General features: G+C 38.2%; 1 protein-coding gene across 5 annotated transcripts in view; it reads left to right on the top strand.

Annotated features, from left to right (window-relative positions):
* PTPN21 (protein tyrosine phosphatase non-receptor type 21) overlaps positions 1-14319 on the top strand; it is a 46216-nt gene extending 31897 nt beyond the window's left edge. For 4 of the 5 annotated variants that reach the window (XM_082284016.1, XM_082284018.1, XM_082284015.1 and 1 more), the window contains 6 exons: positions 1736-1873; positions 4215-4436; positions 5622-5750; positions 6058-6292; positions 6827-6987; positions 7801-14319. In XM_082284016.1, coding sequence (XP_082140142.1) covers positions 1736-1873; positions 4215-4436; positions 5622-5750; positions 6058-6292; positions 6827-6987; positions 7801-7929 — 1014 coding nt within the window. In that variant the 3' untranslated portion in view covers positions 7930-14319. The remainder of the gene's footprint in view (positions 1-1735; positions 1874-4214; positions 4437-5621; positions 5751-6057; positions 6293-6826; positions 6988-7800) is intronic. The other variant, XM_082284019.1, reaches the window with a different exon arrangement.
* Positions 14320-16904: the final 2585 nt, after the last annotated feature.

The following is a 16904-nucleotide window of genomic DNA, read 5'->3' as shown; positions in this document are numbered from 1 at the left end:
TTCATATCCTTTCCCTTTTGCTTTCTCTTCAAGCTGTTTTTATCCCACTAAAGGTATTTCTTGCTTATCATGTCTCTTTCTCCTACTCCAATCTTATGATGCCATAAATAGTGAAAAACTGCAAGTTTCACCTTTCCTGTAATTCCCACCTCATAGAAACATCAAGGTCTATGTGGACTGTACAGTTTTACTGGCACTCCTAAGTGCCCACTTTGTTTTAGACTTTTGTTCAGTTTTAGTAGCTTGTGGCAGATCTCAGGTGCTAATAGAGGAAGACCATTTTTTATTATTATTTTGCCTTTTGAAATTGATTGATACCTGAGTGTCAAATAATTTTCTGCACAAATTGGACTGCAGAGGTAGTACTATATAACTTGTACTGCTGTGGTAATGTACAGCTGATGCTGCAAAAGCTAACCTATGCAAAACTATGTGTTGAAATAGTTCCTGCTCTCACAAGTTTTTGTCTGTCAGATACGCTATACATGGAGCTGAACACTATGAAACAAACCTCCATCAGCTTAAATTCAATTTATAATTGTGTATGTTTTTCTACGTCTTCTTCCTTCTGTTTTTTTAATGTGGATATAGGAAAAAAATGTGATACCGTTCTCCTTGTGTTCACATTTAGATAGTTACTTAGTATTTGTTCTCCAAAAGATACATTTTCAGACAACAATGTGTCTACCAAAATCATACCCTGCTTTTCCTTTTGACAATCATGTAGATATTCTTGTCAACCTTTAAATTAAATTAATATTAGAACTTTTTCATTGAGAGTGTTCAGTAACATAGTTTGTAGTTCAGAAACATTTGAGTGTTGTTGCATATTACCTTTCTGTATTCATAACTGAGATGAATATCCTAGTTACAAAGCTGGCCCCTACCAATGCTTGCACATTTTGCTTTTCAGCGAACTTTTATTGTTGTATTTGTGTTCACTTCACTTTTAAATGCAGTCTCATCTTCTTAGCTTTGTCTTCCTATATCTTACCACCATTTAACTTTTGAAAGCATTGATTATCATTCAAGCAGCATGTGCACTCATATTTTCAGTGTATTTTTGTTAACAACTAAGTGACTGCAGGAATGATGAAATTTTCTCTTACTCTTTTTAAAAGAATAATTTAAATTAATTCTTTCATAGAAATCCCCCTTTGATATTTTTCTCAAATAATGAATGGTAATTCCATAATTTAGACTCATGGCCTTGTGCAGGAGTCAAATCTGTCTGCAGTTCTGTGTTCATGTTTTGTATGTCAAGTTTGTTGCAAACTTAGTAAAATATTTAACTATATTCAAATATCTTAAAGGTATATGATCATTGCTTGATTGTAGGGAAGAAAAGTGCCTGAAAACTGAATAGTCTAGTAAGGAATCATTTTTATGTATTATTGGTTTTGGGAAGTGATCCCAGGTCTGTTCAAGAATGTTAATTATCCAGAGCGGCCACCTCACGCCCTCAGTCATGAGCTTTGTAGAGAACAATATTTGTCATTCTCATGCAGTTTCATTAACCAGTCTGGAATGAAGACAGACTTGTGTTGTGTCCTTGGAGGAATGTAGTCCCACCACCCTAATCTGTCACTGCAGTGCTTCTCAAAGGAAAAGGTCAGAGCTGTTCGAAGAAGGGGCCAGAGAAGTATCCTTTGCTTAGCTAAACTCATTTGGTTTCTGCTTTGTAACATAATCAGCTATTTAAGATTATTTACAAGTTTTAGCTTTTCTTTTGCAGGGTATGAAAAAGAATAAAAATGATGCAAAAAAAATGGGGCCTCTGAAGCTAGCTGCCCTAAATGGACTGGCATTGACTAGAATGCCTCTGCCAGATGAGGGGAAGGAAGAGTCAACAAGAGCAACAAATGATGAACGAGTATGTTGTAGTTTTTTAATGTTTGATTTACACTAGCAATTTTTCAAAATTACAGTATTATGAATGATATTTTTTATTGACTTTAAAATGCTTCATATTAAGGCAACTCAAATGCTGAGAATAGAAACAAAGAAAAATATTTCTGACTGACAAGTCATTGCTAGAAATACTGTGCGTAACTCAGATTTTTCTTTAGGGTGACAGTGTTTCAACTACAGTTTACCCTTTGAACATACAGGAAGCTAATTAACTAGTATGTGCTGATACATTTTTATGCAACTCTTCCTATTTTGTTTCTTAATTTAGGGTTTTCCAGAGTGAAAAGGTGTGAAACCTACAATTCTGAGTGTGAGATTGATTTTAGTCATAATTATTAGTAATTTATATGGTGTTTAGAGTAGGTTTTGCAGTTAAATTGCATCCCCAGAGTAAAACTTGTGCAGATTGTATTTAGGTGGAGCCTATAAAATGTAGATGGAACTTGTTTGGTCTTCTGAAATTTTAATCTCAGTAAAAGATGTCAGATCAATGAGAGGACATCAGGTTGTAGAATTTGAGGATCATTATTTGAGAAATGTAAGACTCCATTGGCTTGTGTCAGGATAAAAAACATCAGTAAATCTGCTTCAGCCTGTCGCATATATCATTAAAGAAGTGCAGGAAAGTGAAATACAGTCAATATTCAGGCTGTGATGGGCTACAAAGAACAGTGCTGCCATCACACATCTGACCAGAGCAAATAGATGAACCAAATTCTACAGTGATTATTGCCCATTCTGCAACCAGTGGTCTCTATAGAATCAGATTCTGAGCGTGGCTGGGCATCCCCAGCTGCAGACCCTCTCTAGCTCGATTTTGTTGCTAGTCACTAGAGATCTAATCTAGGGATTCGAACCTGAAGGAATAGTCCTGCTCTCACCTGCTGCAGTTTAAATGCACAGGCCAAGAAAATTAATTGCAAGTCACTCAGTAAAAATTGGGTTGAACTACATGTACATTGCTTAAGATGCTAAGGGACAAAAATTAAAATTGTATTACTGAAATACAGGTTTAGTACCTGTGTCAGTTATTTCCTCTTACCTAGAGCCATCATCTCTTTCTGGCTTGACCTTTACTGGATTCAGCTGTGTTTGTATCCAGCTAGCTCTGCCCAAAGCATTGTGGCAAAGAGGAAACCATAAGTCAAGTTATGAAAAAGTCATACTTTTCAGAGTCACTACACTTTCTCTTCAGGCAGTCACATAGAGGTAGAATAAATACCATGAAATGGGAGTAGTTCCTAAAACAGTTGAGAAGACGCAATGCAAAGTACAACTGTGACATAAAAGGAAGTCCAGAGTGCAGATACTTTAGAAGATTAATTTAGTGTTGATTCAGTGCCTGTTTCATTGCTCAGCTTCATGTTATCAGTTTAAATATGTGAATTTAGCCTAAAGATAATAAAGGAGTTTGTACAGTTGATGTATTGGTGTGCAAATTGCATATGATGGAAGTTTACACCTTCCTCTGCAACATTTGGCATACTTACTTGATAAAAGACACTTCTATGACCTGATACCACAGCACAGTTGCTGTAAGAATCTGGGGGCATGTGACATAGATGAAATTTTCTGGCTGACATCCTACATATTATTCCTCTAATTATTGTTGGCAAAGAGATGCAGAAATTCCAGAAGCGTCTTATGATTTAGAAACAACTTGGTTTCAAAAGGGTAAAGGGGAGGGGGGAGCAGTTTATTAAATGAAAAAGATTGGATTATACTATTAGAAAAATTCTAATATTCAGGTTTATACCTGAACTGCAGCAACACATTCTAAGGCAGCTTCCCTGCTGTAAGCAAAGTTTAGTTTTTCTCCATCCAAACAATTAAGTTTGTGGGGTTTTTTATTATTATTTTGAGGGGCTTTTATTATTGTAAGGTTAAAGGAGACCTTTCAAATGATGTCACCTAGCATGCTGTATGGAGCAGGTGGATCAAAGGTATTTGAGGCAGTATGCAGTATGGCACAGCTGTCTGCTTGGCCAGTTTTTTTCCCCTCAGCTGGGCTGTCTTTACAGAAGCTATGAACTAATTTTTCGTTTACAAGCAGTATCCACATAGGTCTTTGTGACCTAATGATTAAGTCTAACAGGCTGCTTAGTTTTCACTTGAACAAAATTCCTCCTGGTTAGGGTTGCCTCTAATTTATTCTGGTATGTTTGTGGAAACATTAACAGCTGGAAAAGCATTGAAGAAGTATGTAGGAGAAGAAAATACATACATTTTATCCTTCATGAATTCTCTGTTAAAATAGACTCACCTTAGGATGTGACCTTGTATGGTTATCTGTGTTCTTTCAGTGCAAGATTCTGGAACAGCGGTTGGAGCAGGGGATGGTGTTCACGGAGTACGAGCGCATTCACAAGAAAAGGCTGATGGATGGTGAGTGCTCAATAGCTCGGCTGCCTGAAAACGCCGAGAGAAACCGGTTCCAGGACGTCCTTCCTTATGATGATACCAGAGTAGAGCTGGTCCCAACCAAAGAAAATAACACGGGTTACATCAATGCATCTCATATCAAGGTGAGAGCAATATTCTTGGAGAGATATTTCCCAGTTTGTGTGGTAACTAAAAGTGCGTTTGGCTATCAATTTTGGTTTGGTAAGATAAGTGATAATCCCTCAATCTTTCTCTCTCTCTTTCCCTTCTTCTCCAGAAGTTTCTTCAGGGAAAGCAGGAACCTGTTTTCCTAATCATGTAGAATAATGGAGGGTTAATTATTGGAGGGATCTTCTGCAGTTTGCTTCTGTGTTGATCTGTGTCCTTTCTGTGTTGTCTCTCTGGGGATTGCTGCTAACAGAAGGCATGCCCATTCTTCCCAGAGCTAAGGAGGCAAATAGGTTTAAAACAAACTGGGATCCTCTGCAATGGCTGTGATATTTTTGAGCTGTAGTGACAGTCAATTGCTTCTTCTTTTTCTGTACTCTCAGACTGTGTCCACAATGGGCAGTGAGCAATCTCCCAGCTTAATCTTTTTTTGATGGTTAGAGGAACTGCCAGAACCAGGCAGTTGAAAACTGGCTTTTTCAAAACCACCAGTTGCCTTCTTTCCCCATCCTTAACTCTTCAAGTTCTGTTTAAAAGTGAAGAATTTGAAGGGTGACCTCAAGAACTTTCAAGGCAGTTAATTCATTTTTCAGTACATTGACCTGCCTTAAGTGCAACTACAGTTGGCTTCACGCTTTCTCTGAAAAGAGTTGAGATTGTCAAAGCAGCACTCGTAGTTGTGTTGCTGTCTTTTTTTAATAAAGCTGTTTGTACACCGACATGGCATCGTAGTTTCTCTGCTTCATTCACAAATGTTGACTGAATCTTCTGACCCTTCTCAAACAAGATAATATTTTTTCAGGAAGTAAGAACTAGTACTGTAATAATAGTTACAGCACCAGAGTATGAAAGCTTCTCTAAACCTGAATTTGCTACAATACCTTAAATTCACAAAAGAGAAATACAATTTCATTTTCTCAGTTTTACATGGTGCTTATGATATAAAATACATTTATTTAGCTATGAGCCTATACAATTGTGTCTCTTCTGCATCTAATGTGACAAGATGCAGCTAAAAAATGGGGCAGATAAAACTCAAAATGGGCGCTTACTTCTGTGGTGTTGCTGCCTTTTTTCATTTTGTGTGTCTTCAAATGGCTGACTTTAGAATTGGGGAAAGGGTTTTAATAATTACTCATCTAATGCCTTTCTTTTTACAGATCTCTGTTGGAGGCATAGAGTGGGATTACATTGCCACGCAGGGCCCTTTGCAGAATACATGTCAGGATTTCTGGCAGATGATCTGGGAACAAGGGATTGCAATCATAGCTATGGTGACGGCAGAGGAAGTGAGTAGAAATTGAGTCAGGTTTCTCCCAGAAATTCCACAATGATTTTTTTTATAATCTGTTAGAGGATCTTTGCTCCAACAAATAGACCGATCAAAGATAAGTTTCTAATGACCCCTTTCTGTCTTGATTTCTTTGGCAGAGAAATAAATTTGCAAACTCTTTCTGCTGGAAAGTTGGTTTTCTCAGTAAGAGGCCATAACACTCTAGTACTACTTAACAGAGGAGAGATACAGTTGTTACTACAGGAGCTTTAGTTGTATGGATGTTCTTAGGTTTCTTATTAAGCAAGTGTTTTACTTTTAAGGAAAGTGGGAGAGAAAAAAGCTTCAGATACTGGCCACGTCTTGGTTCAAGACACAACACTGTGACATATGGAAGATTTAAGATTACCACGCGATTCCGTACTGACTCAGGCTGCTATGCAACTACAGGTTTGAAGATTAAACATCTTCTCACAGGACAGGAGAGAACGGTTTGGCATTTGCAGTATACTGACTGGCCAGAGCATGGCTGTCCAGAAGATTTAAAGGGATTTTTATGTAAGTTGTATTTAATAGCTTTGTTTTGGGGTGTGGTGTTTTTTTAATGCCTTCTAAAATGGCTGCTATATATGAAGTAGCTTTTGACACAATGCCAAGCATTCCATTGGAAAAGGTTTCTTCACACCAGCAAGAGATACTGGACTATATTTTTTGCAGGAATATAGCTGACAGTTTATTGAAGTGACTCCTTCTGTCTAAAGCAAATAATTTACCAGAAGTCCATATAGAATAAAACATAATTGCATCACATACTACACATTTGTGTATGTTGCAGCAGTAGCAAGATGGCCACAAGCTGCCTTCAGTAGGAATAGGGGAAGAAGCCAAGGAAATCCTTACTAAAGTTAGATGATCCTTGCAGATCTGTATTGCTATGGTTGGGGTATGACTTGTGATTTGTACAATGTATCATTTTTCTGTAGCATGTTGATTGTTAAATCACTGCTTTTCTGGTGGTCATACAGTATAATAGCATAGCTTATGGGGCTTCATCTCCTAAATTAATTACTCTTATCTTGTTGAACTTAATAGCATACTTGGAGGAGATACAGTCAGTGCGGCGCCACACGAACAGCACAGCAGACCCTAAAAGCTCTAATCCTCCTGTGCTGGTGCACTGCAGTGCAGGTGTGGGACGGACAGGAGTGGTCATACTGGCAGAGATCATGATTGCGTGCTTGGAACACAATGAGGTGAGCTCTTTTTCTTTCTCGTGCTTTAAGTAATGCTAGGTAGTGGAAGAGTAAATAACCTGCCTAAAATATGTTACGGCTGTTCATCTGAGCAGCCTTTGGGAGAGGTCTTACCACTATGCTTGAAATAGCTCTTGGGAATTCAACAGAAGTTAATAATCTTCTAGAGCTGCCCACATGCACACCAGGCACTGGAATGCTCATTTGGATTCTTGACTCCCTAAGATGTTGAGTCATTGAGTGGAGCAAGGTATGCCCTAGGCCACTGAGCATATTTCAGGATTTCATCCTGACTTTACTGCTTCTTGCGTTACTTAGAATGGATAATATTCAAGAACTGGCTGCTTTGTAGCCAGTCTCTGTACTTGTTATTATTTTGTTCCTAAGTGTAGTGTATTTGCAGTATCAGCCTCAGTAGAGGACAGAGTGGTATTTTAATAGAATAAAACCAGTCCTATCAACTTTTAGCCAGAAGTGAACAGCTGTAAAATGTTCATTAATAATATAATGTGTCAACTGAAACCCAACAAACTTACTGTTTCATTATGCATCCCTCTCCTAACACTGTGACAGACTTTTTCAGCCATTAGGTTTGTGAAGACATAGGTGACTTTACCATTATGCATATTTCCCAGATGATCAGTGGTGTAGTGCAGTCCATACTGCAGGCATGGGCAATAATTGTCAGAGCTGAAATCAGAACAGCTGATTCTGCCCTTAGATCACAAGGCACTGCTCCGAACCTCCTGCTGGGAAAGTGCAAGCCAGTTTCCTTGCCCCAGTCACTTGTAATGTTTTGTTCTCTTCTTCCAGATGCTGGACATCCCACGAGTGCTGGATATGTTGAGGCAGCAGAGAATGATGATGGTGCAGACTCTTTCACAGTACACTTTCGTCTATGGAGTTCTCATTCAGTTTCTCAAAAGTTCTAGACTTATCTAACCCCTGCCACTTCCTAAAGGACTCTGCAAGAGTTTACAGAAAGAAAATCAGAGTTGTCCAGAACTGCTCTCATTCTTTGTGTGATGAATCACAGAGTTACCTTTTAGGGCTGCCATGAGACTGTTAAATGCGAGTCAGTGTAACAGTCCCTGCTAAACAGGATCTCCGCTGGACTAAATTCTTACCATGTTCAGCCACAGTCGCATTAAGGAATGATTTTGCTTGTACTGGTCTGTAGTACTTGCACACATTCTTTAGAGTGCTGTTACTCTGAGCAAATTAAGTGTCTTATGGAATGGAGGTATATAGCACAATTTTACTAACATTGTGTTTTAAAACATAATTGTTGACTGTGCAAAATCTAAAATCTGTAGGTGCACATGGGGTGAGAAACCTGCCCCTTGGGAATGTCAAGGTCTTATGCAGTTTCATTCTGCTTTCAATTTTATATTTAGAACAATACATCTATATTTTTTAAAATGAACTTTTGGTTTCCTCTGGTTTACTTAGTAAAATTAGCAGCTCCTAGATATTTTAAGCTGTTGCTTTAAGGACAGTTATTTTTATATTGGGGATGTTTAAATTGAAAAAAAATGAACCACCACAACAGAAAACTTTTTAAACAGAACAATATTTTCAGAGGAGAAGACTGACAATGTTTGAACCAACTTTTGAAAAATCAAGCAGAAAGTCCTAGGGAAGCTATTGGTAGTTAGTTGTAGTGCCATGTAATAGAACAGACAAGTGCAAGATAACGGTAATTGTTGATAACTTTCATTTGAGAGGAGGCAAGTTTACCTGCAATAGGCAGGGGGAAAATATTTTAAGTATCTACAAGGTTTCTGGAAACAAATGGATGAGAGAAAGTACATATTCAGTATTATTCATATATTTAGAGGACAGTTTGATTTTACTGGCTGAAATCAAAGTGGATGCAAATGTTTTAAGCACTTTTTTTTTTCTCTGTTATTTATGTAGCTAAATATAGAGACTATAATCATGCATTGTTTAATTTCGTAATATACCATTACTAACCTGTTATTTTAGGAAGAGCTTTTTAAGTTGATGAAGTGAGAGAACCAAAATGGGAGTAGGAAGGTGCAGAGTGGTGAAGTGGAAATGATCGTATGAAGCATAATGGAGGAGGTGTGGCAGCTATGATTGCTGGTTTACACAGTGCAAAGATGACCTTAAAAAATGTTAATGTTAATGGCATAATGTTAATGCCATTAAAGCATTGGAAGTTTCTGTAGAATCCTCCAGATTATTTTGTTAGTGCTAGAGCAGATTTTGCTAATGCTGTGCAGCGTTGCAATGAAGAGTGTTTGAGAACGCTTGCAGAAGAAGAGCTTTTAGAGGAAACACTGGAGATGTGGGTAATTTAGTAGCTGTGTAGGTGGCTGAGTCAATGGCTGTGGCATGGACCTGAAGTAGGCAGGTACAGCCTACTGTAGTTCCTATTTTGTCCCATGGGGCTGATCAAATGACAGTATCCCTAAATAATCCTCTGTGGTTTTCAGATGGGGACAGTGTGGTTTTAGCTGCCTTTCCAAGTGTTTTGAGATGCTGAGTTGAAAATCCCTGTTCCAAATTGAGCTATAGTTTTTAGATATCTGGTTTAATTTTAAAAACCCCCTATAGCAGACCAGTCTGCAGGCATGGTTAAGTGTCCATTTCCCTTGATACCTGCTTAGTGAAATGAAATGAAACTAAAAGTCAGGTTTATTAGTGCTGAAATTGTTATTTTTCTGAGCCCTAACAAGGGTTTGGAAACTATTAAACGCCCTTCAAATCAATACTTGTGTTCTCCAAAACATTAATTAAGAATTATAAATAGGTTGCCTCAGTTTCCTCTGTAATAAGCTACTTCCATGAAGTTAAACACATGGTCCAAATGACATTGTACTAATATGCAATTTTATACAAAATATGTTACTTTTAGGTACATGGTATTGATCTGGTGCTTTCAGGTCTGCTTGGAAGCAGTCCGATTTGTTGTACTCTCAGTGTAAGTTAGATTTAATATTTCAGACTAGGGAAAATAAATGTTGTTCTTATATAAAATGCCCATGAATTACTAACTGCCAAATATAAAACTGGAAGTCCAGAGGAAACCAGTTACGGAAGACTGATTCTTAATATATAAATCTTGCAAACAAACCAATCTGACTAATCTGTGTTGACAGAAGTATTGAAAGAAAAAAACATACTTAGCTATTTGTATCATGCTGTGTTTTAAAAACATTGTTAATTTTTGCCACAGTTCACTTCTATCTGCAGAAATCTTTTTGAATGGGAGGGCAGGCTCTAAAATGTAGCTTGTACCTTTTCCATTTCTAAACTCTGTGCTGTGATCTTCATAACCTGATAGATGCAGTTTTTATGACACAATGGGCAACCAGAACTTCAAGCAACAGTTTTTTAGCTGTTCAGCAGCTTCTGGGACAGAACACCAGCTGCAAGGCATTAAAAGGAGCAGTTATAACAAGCAATTTAATCCAGTATTTGTGGGATTACATGAGGTGGGTGAGGAAATGTGTGTCTTTTTGCTTATTTTTCTGTTTTACTAAAAGAAGTTGTGTTCACCTTTAGAGGTGGTTGTGCTCAAATCTGGTAGTCAGTCTTGGTTTTTGTAGCGTAACACTGCTACCTCCTCCCCTTCAGCTTCCAGTTCTGTCCATCAGCAGTCTGTTTTTGCAGTAATAACTTGACCTTATTAGACTTGACTTTATGTGAGTTTTTCTACTGAAAATTGTAGGATTGCTTTTATATGTAAGCATATGGCTCCGAGTGAGCATTGAAAATGAGCAGTTTCTCTTCTAAAGATACCAAATGAAATTAAACTTCGCAACCTTCTGTAACAAAATTATTTTTTAAACCATTGTTTAGATTTTCAGTTAACTTATAAAAGACAATTCAGTTTTTAGCACTTTTGTTCTGAGCCTTGAAAAGGGATGCATTTTTACATGTAGTTGTGCTGGGTGCTTCATGAAGTGTTGGATGTTACAAGAATATCCACTGTCCAAATCCAGTCACAGTGTGAGTCAGAGGTGGATCTATTTGTCAAAAACTCAAAATTTCTCTAAAAGCCTGTCCAGTTTTGCCAAATGTGCTTCTGTTTTTATGGGGATGAAATCAGATGATTATGCAAGATTTGAACAGAGTTTGTTTAGTAAGGAAAGTTGTATGAAGAATTCTTGCAGCAAATGGCAAAGATGATTCTGATCTCTAGGGATGTCAGAGCTCTCAGGGACAAATAAAGGTGCTATATACTGTCAAGAGACAGATGTGGTGGACTTTTGTGGACTAGGTAGAAGATGCTTTCTAGGATCAAATGGAGAGACAGGAGAAGAACACACAAACTGTAGGTAGAACTTCTGCATATTTGATTTCTTTCTTAGTTGTTCTGATGAGAGGGTTTTTTGGCCAGTGAAGCTTTGTAGTCTTGGGCTAAAACCTCTTCTCTAAGAAGCAAAGTCAGAGCCCTGTCCATTACAAAGATGTCGCTGCCCTAGCTGGGTTAGCTTTAGGCTGCAGGTCCCTCCTGGCCCTGTTCGGTGAGGGAGAAGCTCTGAGGTGCACAGGGGAGTTTTGCATAACCTCTGCAGCCTGCACAGTAGTGCTCTCCTTTTCTGCTGTCCCCCAGGAAGAGCAGGAAAAGTTTTATGCCTTAGTATTTCTCTCATTGCAGTACCTTTCACACAAGTGAACAACAACCTCTACAAGTGCAGGGTGCTACGGTTTATACGTAGAAATACATTTAATTCAAAACAGGTGACCAAGGCAGCGTTCCTGTATTTCTGCAGATGAAAAGCTGCTCTAAGTTATCATCAACATTTAGAAAAAAAAGTAAAAGGCAGTAATAACAAATAAAAGTAAAATAAATTTTTACTAAAATGGAAAAGATTCTTGGCATTTTACTTTTGGCTTCTCTTGTAATCCTGTGTATCTCTTTTTGAAGCAGCCAACACTTGGAGAAATTTTCTCCAAAATGGCTCCTTTAAATTTAATAAGACTATCTGAAGCTGCTGCTGCATATTTTGTGTTGGAGCAGCTGTTAAAGTTGAATGGCTCATAGATTTCAATGGCTTCTGGACCAAACTTGGGAACTGCAGGGTTGTTTATCATAGCTGTGTAATGAGACCTCAGTTTTAATATCAATAGCATTACTAAATCCCTGGACTTAAAAATAGTGAACCCATTACTATATTTCAATAGTTCAAATTTAAAAGAATCAATGCTTCAGTTACTAAGAACTCAGCGCTTTAGAGTTTAGGGTTGGGGTTTTTTCCGATACTGCAGAGTTGTGCAAAGCCAGAGTCCAGTCCTGCAAGATGCAAAATTCCTGCAGTTCTTCATGATACTGAAGGAATTAAAATGGGCTTACTGCCAATGAGAGCTTGAGCCCTTGAAGCACGAATACTCACGTCTGCTTTAAATTTAAATACAGATTACAAGAACTAACCGAAAGAATGCAGCAGGAATGTGCATACAGGAAGGTACAGCATTCAAAGGAAAAGTAGATGAGAGTTCAAAAGAAATTCTCTTGTGCAAGTACAAAATTTTGGACATAGAGAGTGAGGATTTGAGGAGTGGCAGAAGGCATTTGGAGGAGGATTTGGAATGTTTTGTATCCACAGTAGAGCTGCTAGTAGGGTTTGAGTCATATGGTATGTTTTTCATGGCATGGTAGGGTAAGTGAATATGTAGTCATAGGTGTTATTTTTACTGGCTTTTTAAAATGTGGTTTTTTAAACTCCAAATATTTTTTCAGAGGCTCTGTTATTTTTACGTATCTTCCTTTCCAAATGTATTGGATGCAATCTGTCAGCTCAATTTCTGTTTACTTATTAAAGGTCAGATTTTTCAAACCACAGTCTCTGGTTTTACAGATACAAAATGCAGGGGGAATAGGCATACTTGCAATTTTGCAGTGATAATTTCTAATGGATGCACGTGAGATGAAGCAGAAGTCTAACTCTGTTTTGAATGAAGCCAGGTGTTTACAGTTGGTGTGAGTTGCACCAAGTTAAGGCTGGGCTAACAATGAGACTCTTGAAATGTGGAATTTACCATGTACTCAGAAGTTCTGTTGCAGTGCAGCATTTGCAATACAGTGACATTAAAACAGTGTAATACTGTGCTAAGGTAAGGGAAAAAGATCTTAAAACTTTTAACTGCTGTTGCAAACATGTCTGTAAAAAGAGAAGTTAAAGAAAAAGAATTCTTAGTATGATCTTGCTGGGGACCAGCTAACTTGGTGCACTCTATCAGCATCACATGTTACTTTAAGGTCTAACTGGTCTGCAAAAAAAAGGATTTGTTAATTTCAATGAGCATTTCAAAAAGCTGTTGCTAAGTAGCCTTTGGTTCTGTTGTTTGCTGTTTGCCACATGATGCTGCATTCAGTGGTGAAGAATAACCTCCAGAGTGTTTGTTTTGTTGAAGTCTATTCTTCAGCTCTATTTAGAGAAAGAAGATAGAAATCAAATGTCAAGAATCTAATGAACAGAGTTTACAACAGATCCAGCCTGTGGCAAGTCAAAGAGTGAGTCTGTAGATATTGTAATGTTCTTTTGGTTTAGATATGCAGCAATCAAAACTACCAAATTACTGATTTTAGGAGCACAGTTTCAAAAGGTGCCTAACTTTTATAAAGGGAATTAAATGCTGTTTTTCCATTTGGAAATATTTAGGTAAAATTAGGAGACTTTTAACATACTTTAAAGACATTGCAAATGCCATTAATTTTTAGAATGGTAGGGGTTTGATGGGGAAAACCCCTGTAAAACCCTCCAGTCTGTCACCTTGCTAATCCTGGATAATTCTGACTGACAAGGTGTGTACACTCTTTACAAAGATACTTGCTTAAATTGCTTTGAAATACCCAACTTCCGTGTCCTCTTCGTGGCTTTTCTGGGGGGACTTGGATGGAAATCATGAGGCTTTTTGTGGCAAATCAAGTATGTACACTCCTGCACACTGCTGAAATCTCTTCATTCACTTAAGCAAATGGGCGTTTGAAATCCTATCAGCAGTTTTGTAGGACTGAGTCCTTAGTGTCAGAGGAATACAGGATCTGGCTCCATTTTCTTCAACTTTCACTTGAGCCAGTATGCAAGGATTTAAATGGGACTTTGTTTAAACAGTAGCAAACGTGAAGTATTATTTTCTAGTACTAAGCTAGTGGTTAACATGTCTATTTCTTGCTGTCTTGCCACCAATACTGTAAAAATGTATAATCAAACCAGCTTTAATTCTTGTAAAACTGAAATTGGTTTGTAAAACAATGTAAAATTGTGTTTCATAGACAGAAAAGCTTGTATTACTGAATGTAATATATGTGAAATGAATATATTATAGTCTATTTTTGCCATGGAAATAAATATTTGAAGCAATTATGAGTTTTTATTGTTCCATTATCAAAGGAAAAACCTGAGAACTTACTGTTCATGTGTAGTGCTAGGCTGGGACTTCGCCTTCAGTACACACAGGTGCGATCCCTCTTCTAACGTGCTGCAAGTACTGGATATAAAACTTACGCTGTCAAATACACATCAGGTGTCATCTTTGTGGCAGGAAAATCTTGTGCCTGCTGCCTTGTCATAATTTTTCACAATGTTTTGCATTTTCTAAAGGCATTTTTGGTACTGAACTTTCAGTTTCCCTCTAATATTTAAGTGTAGGAGGGATTAAAAACTTTTGAAAGTTGGAGAACCCTTTCCAAAAGCGTAAGAGAGAGGAAACAGTTGATCATATGCTTACTATCATTGGAGCTGCTGCCAACAACTAGCACTGAAGCTATTTTCATTTTAGAATTGGCATTGAGTTAAAAAGGGAGGTGATGCAACCACTTGCTGTACACACCTGATACAGCATGAGGTTTTGTGAGGTGAATACAAGAATTGCACACTGGACATTATAGTTTCACACTGGGCAATTGCATTTCCCTTGTCTTTGCTAAACATCTAGAACACTGTCCACCTAACTACATCTGAAACAATCAGGCTTTTAACTAAAATTTTGTCTTCTAGGTGCACTCAGTTTGAAGGCATTAATCAGCTTAAGGTAAGACAGTTACATACCCTAGATACAGCTGTACTTGTCTGATCTGTTCCCAAGTCCTGGGGAATGTCCTGTGCGATGTTCAGTGTAAGCAAAGCTCTTTTATTAGATATGGCTTCAAAATAAGAAGAGGAAAAGGGGACTGCCAGGGACCCGACGCTCGTGGTAAAGCATTCAGCAGTTTTGATTAGACTTACTATTTATACTGGTTTTAGACCTCAGGCAAAGGTATCTTCAGAAACCCAAATTTCCTCTAAATCCAAATGATTTTAAACTGTAGCTGGTATTTTCCAGCCCCTCTAAAATCCACTTTAGAGACTTCTGGTGGCCAGAGTTGGCTGACAGGGTAGCAACTTGATGCTTGGATTTGGCACATCTGGCTAGAAGCTTTCTTGGGTAAGAGCTCCAGGACTTTGGTACACAAAAAACTTATGGGAGCTGATGAGAGAAGTTTCTAGCTTGACCAGCCCCTAAAGTAGGTCTTGCTCAGCTGTTAGGGCTGTTTAAATGTGGAATGGCTATGGATAGATGAAGGTTACATGAAACTCAGCAATGCTTGGTACCTAGCTGGAAGTTTTACATGTACACAGCTGCTCTGTTTAGGATCAGATGGTGATTTTCTTACACCCGTTCCTTTTCCCTGAGGGATAAATGACAGCATATGAATGTGTGTTCTTCCTCTCCACCATTTTTATGAGCATCCCCTGGATGCTGGACTCTGTATGAAGACAAGCTGCCCAGTGCCACAGAAGCACTGCCAGTTTGCCTCCTGCAGCTGAGGACTGCCTGTGAAGGATCAGACAATTTGTGAGTATGTTGGGAATGTCACGCAGGTCCTGGCAGGAGAATGGTACTGCAGGAGAGGTGGAGGTGAGTGAGGACTGGGGGCTAGGTGGATGCTTGTGAGCTCTAAGGAGGTTATGTCGTATCACTGTGTATCCCATTGTCTCACTCTGGCTCTTGCAAGTTTAAACTTCTGCTCCTGGCTTGTGTTTGAGGGATGGCAGTTCTGTGGCTCCAGTGGAACATAATGCTTAGGAAAATGGTGGTTCTGATACTTCAAATCTAGTTCAGATGTTATTACAATTTAAATTAGCCTAATTAATTAAAGCCAAGTGTAAGTAGGATACAAATGAGCCTGGGACTATTTTGTCACAAAACTTCTTTATCTTTCAGAGGTGCGCAGGGTTGAAGACGTTTTGTAACATTTGACTTCCTGGCGTTCTTTGGGAGCTTTTCTAAAGTATGGATTTCAGGGCACATGCCTGGTTTTGGCCTCTCCACTTGCATAATGACAACACAGATGTGGGAGCTGGAAGGGGTAGAGCTTACAAGAATGCTGTCCCTTTTCTGATCAATCACAGCTCCCAAACTGATTTGCATGACAGTCTTTCAGATGGACACCTAAGCTGAAACCATACATCTGTCATTCCCAACATAGCAAATGTTTTGCTGCTCTGCTTATTCTGTGGATTTAAAATTTCAGCTATAATAAACAAAACAACCAGAAAAGACTTGGAGAGCTTGCAGATGAGTTTCAGGCTGTTATTATTAGCCATTTCTAGGATGACAATCATGTGCCTTACGTAAGTTTAGAAGGACATGAAATCCTTCCACAAGCAGTCCCCAGATTATCATACCAGAGGCAAATGAAGAGTTTTTCACTGATGTTAAGTACCTATGAAGAAAGACTTTGTCAAGCCTGGCTAATACTGATAATCATTGATTTGAAGGAACCGCACACTTTTTGTGTGCATGTGTAGATCTGATTTCTTCTGTCTGCATCTGTGCTATTCACAACTGATTGATGCTGAGAATGTCTTTTCATTGACAAAGTCTTTAGCAAAAGACTTGAGAAAATTAGAAGATTGTTTTTAGTTTGATAATGTGGAAGATAAGTATTCTAGCAC

This window comes from Coloeus monedula (assembly GCF_965178545.1).
Source record: "Coloeus monedula genome assembly, chromosome: 6".
Lineage (NCBI taxonomy): Eukaryota > Metazoa > Chordata > Aves > Passeriformes > Corvidae > Coloeus > Coloeus monedula.
Note: the sequence above shows the minus strand (reverse complement) of the source record. Positions and strands in the feature narration are given on the sequence as shown.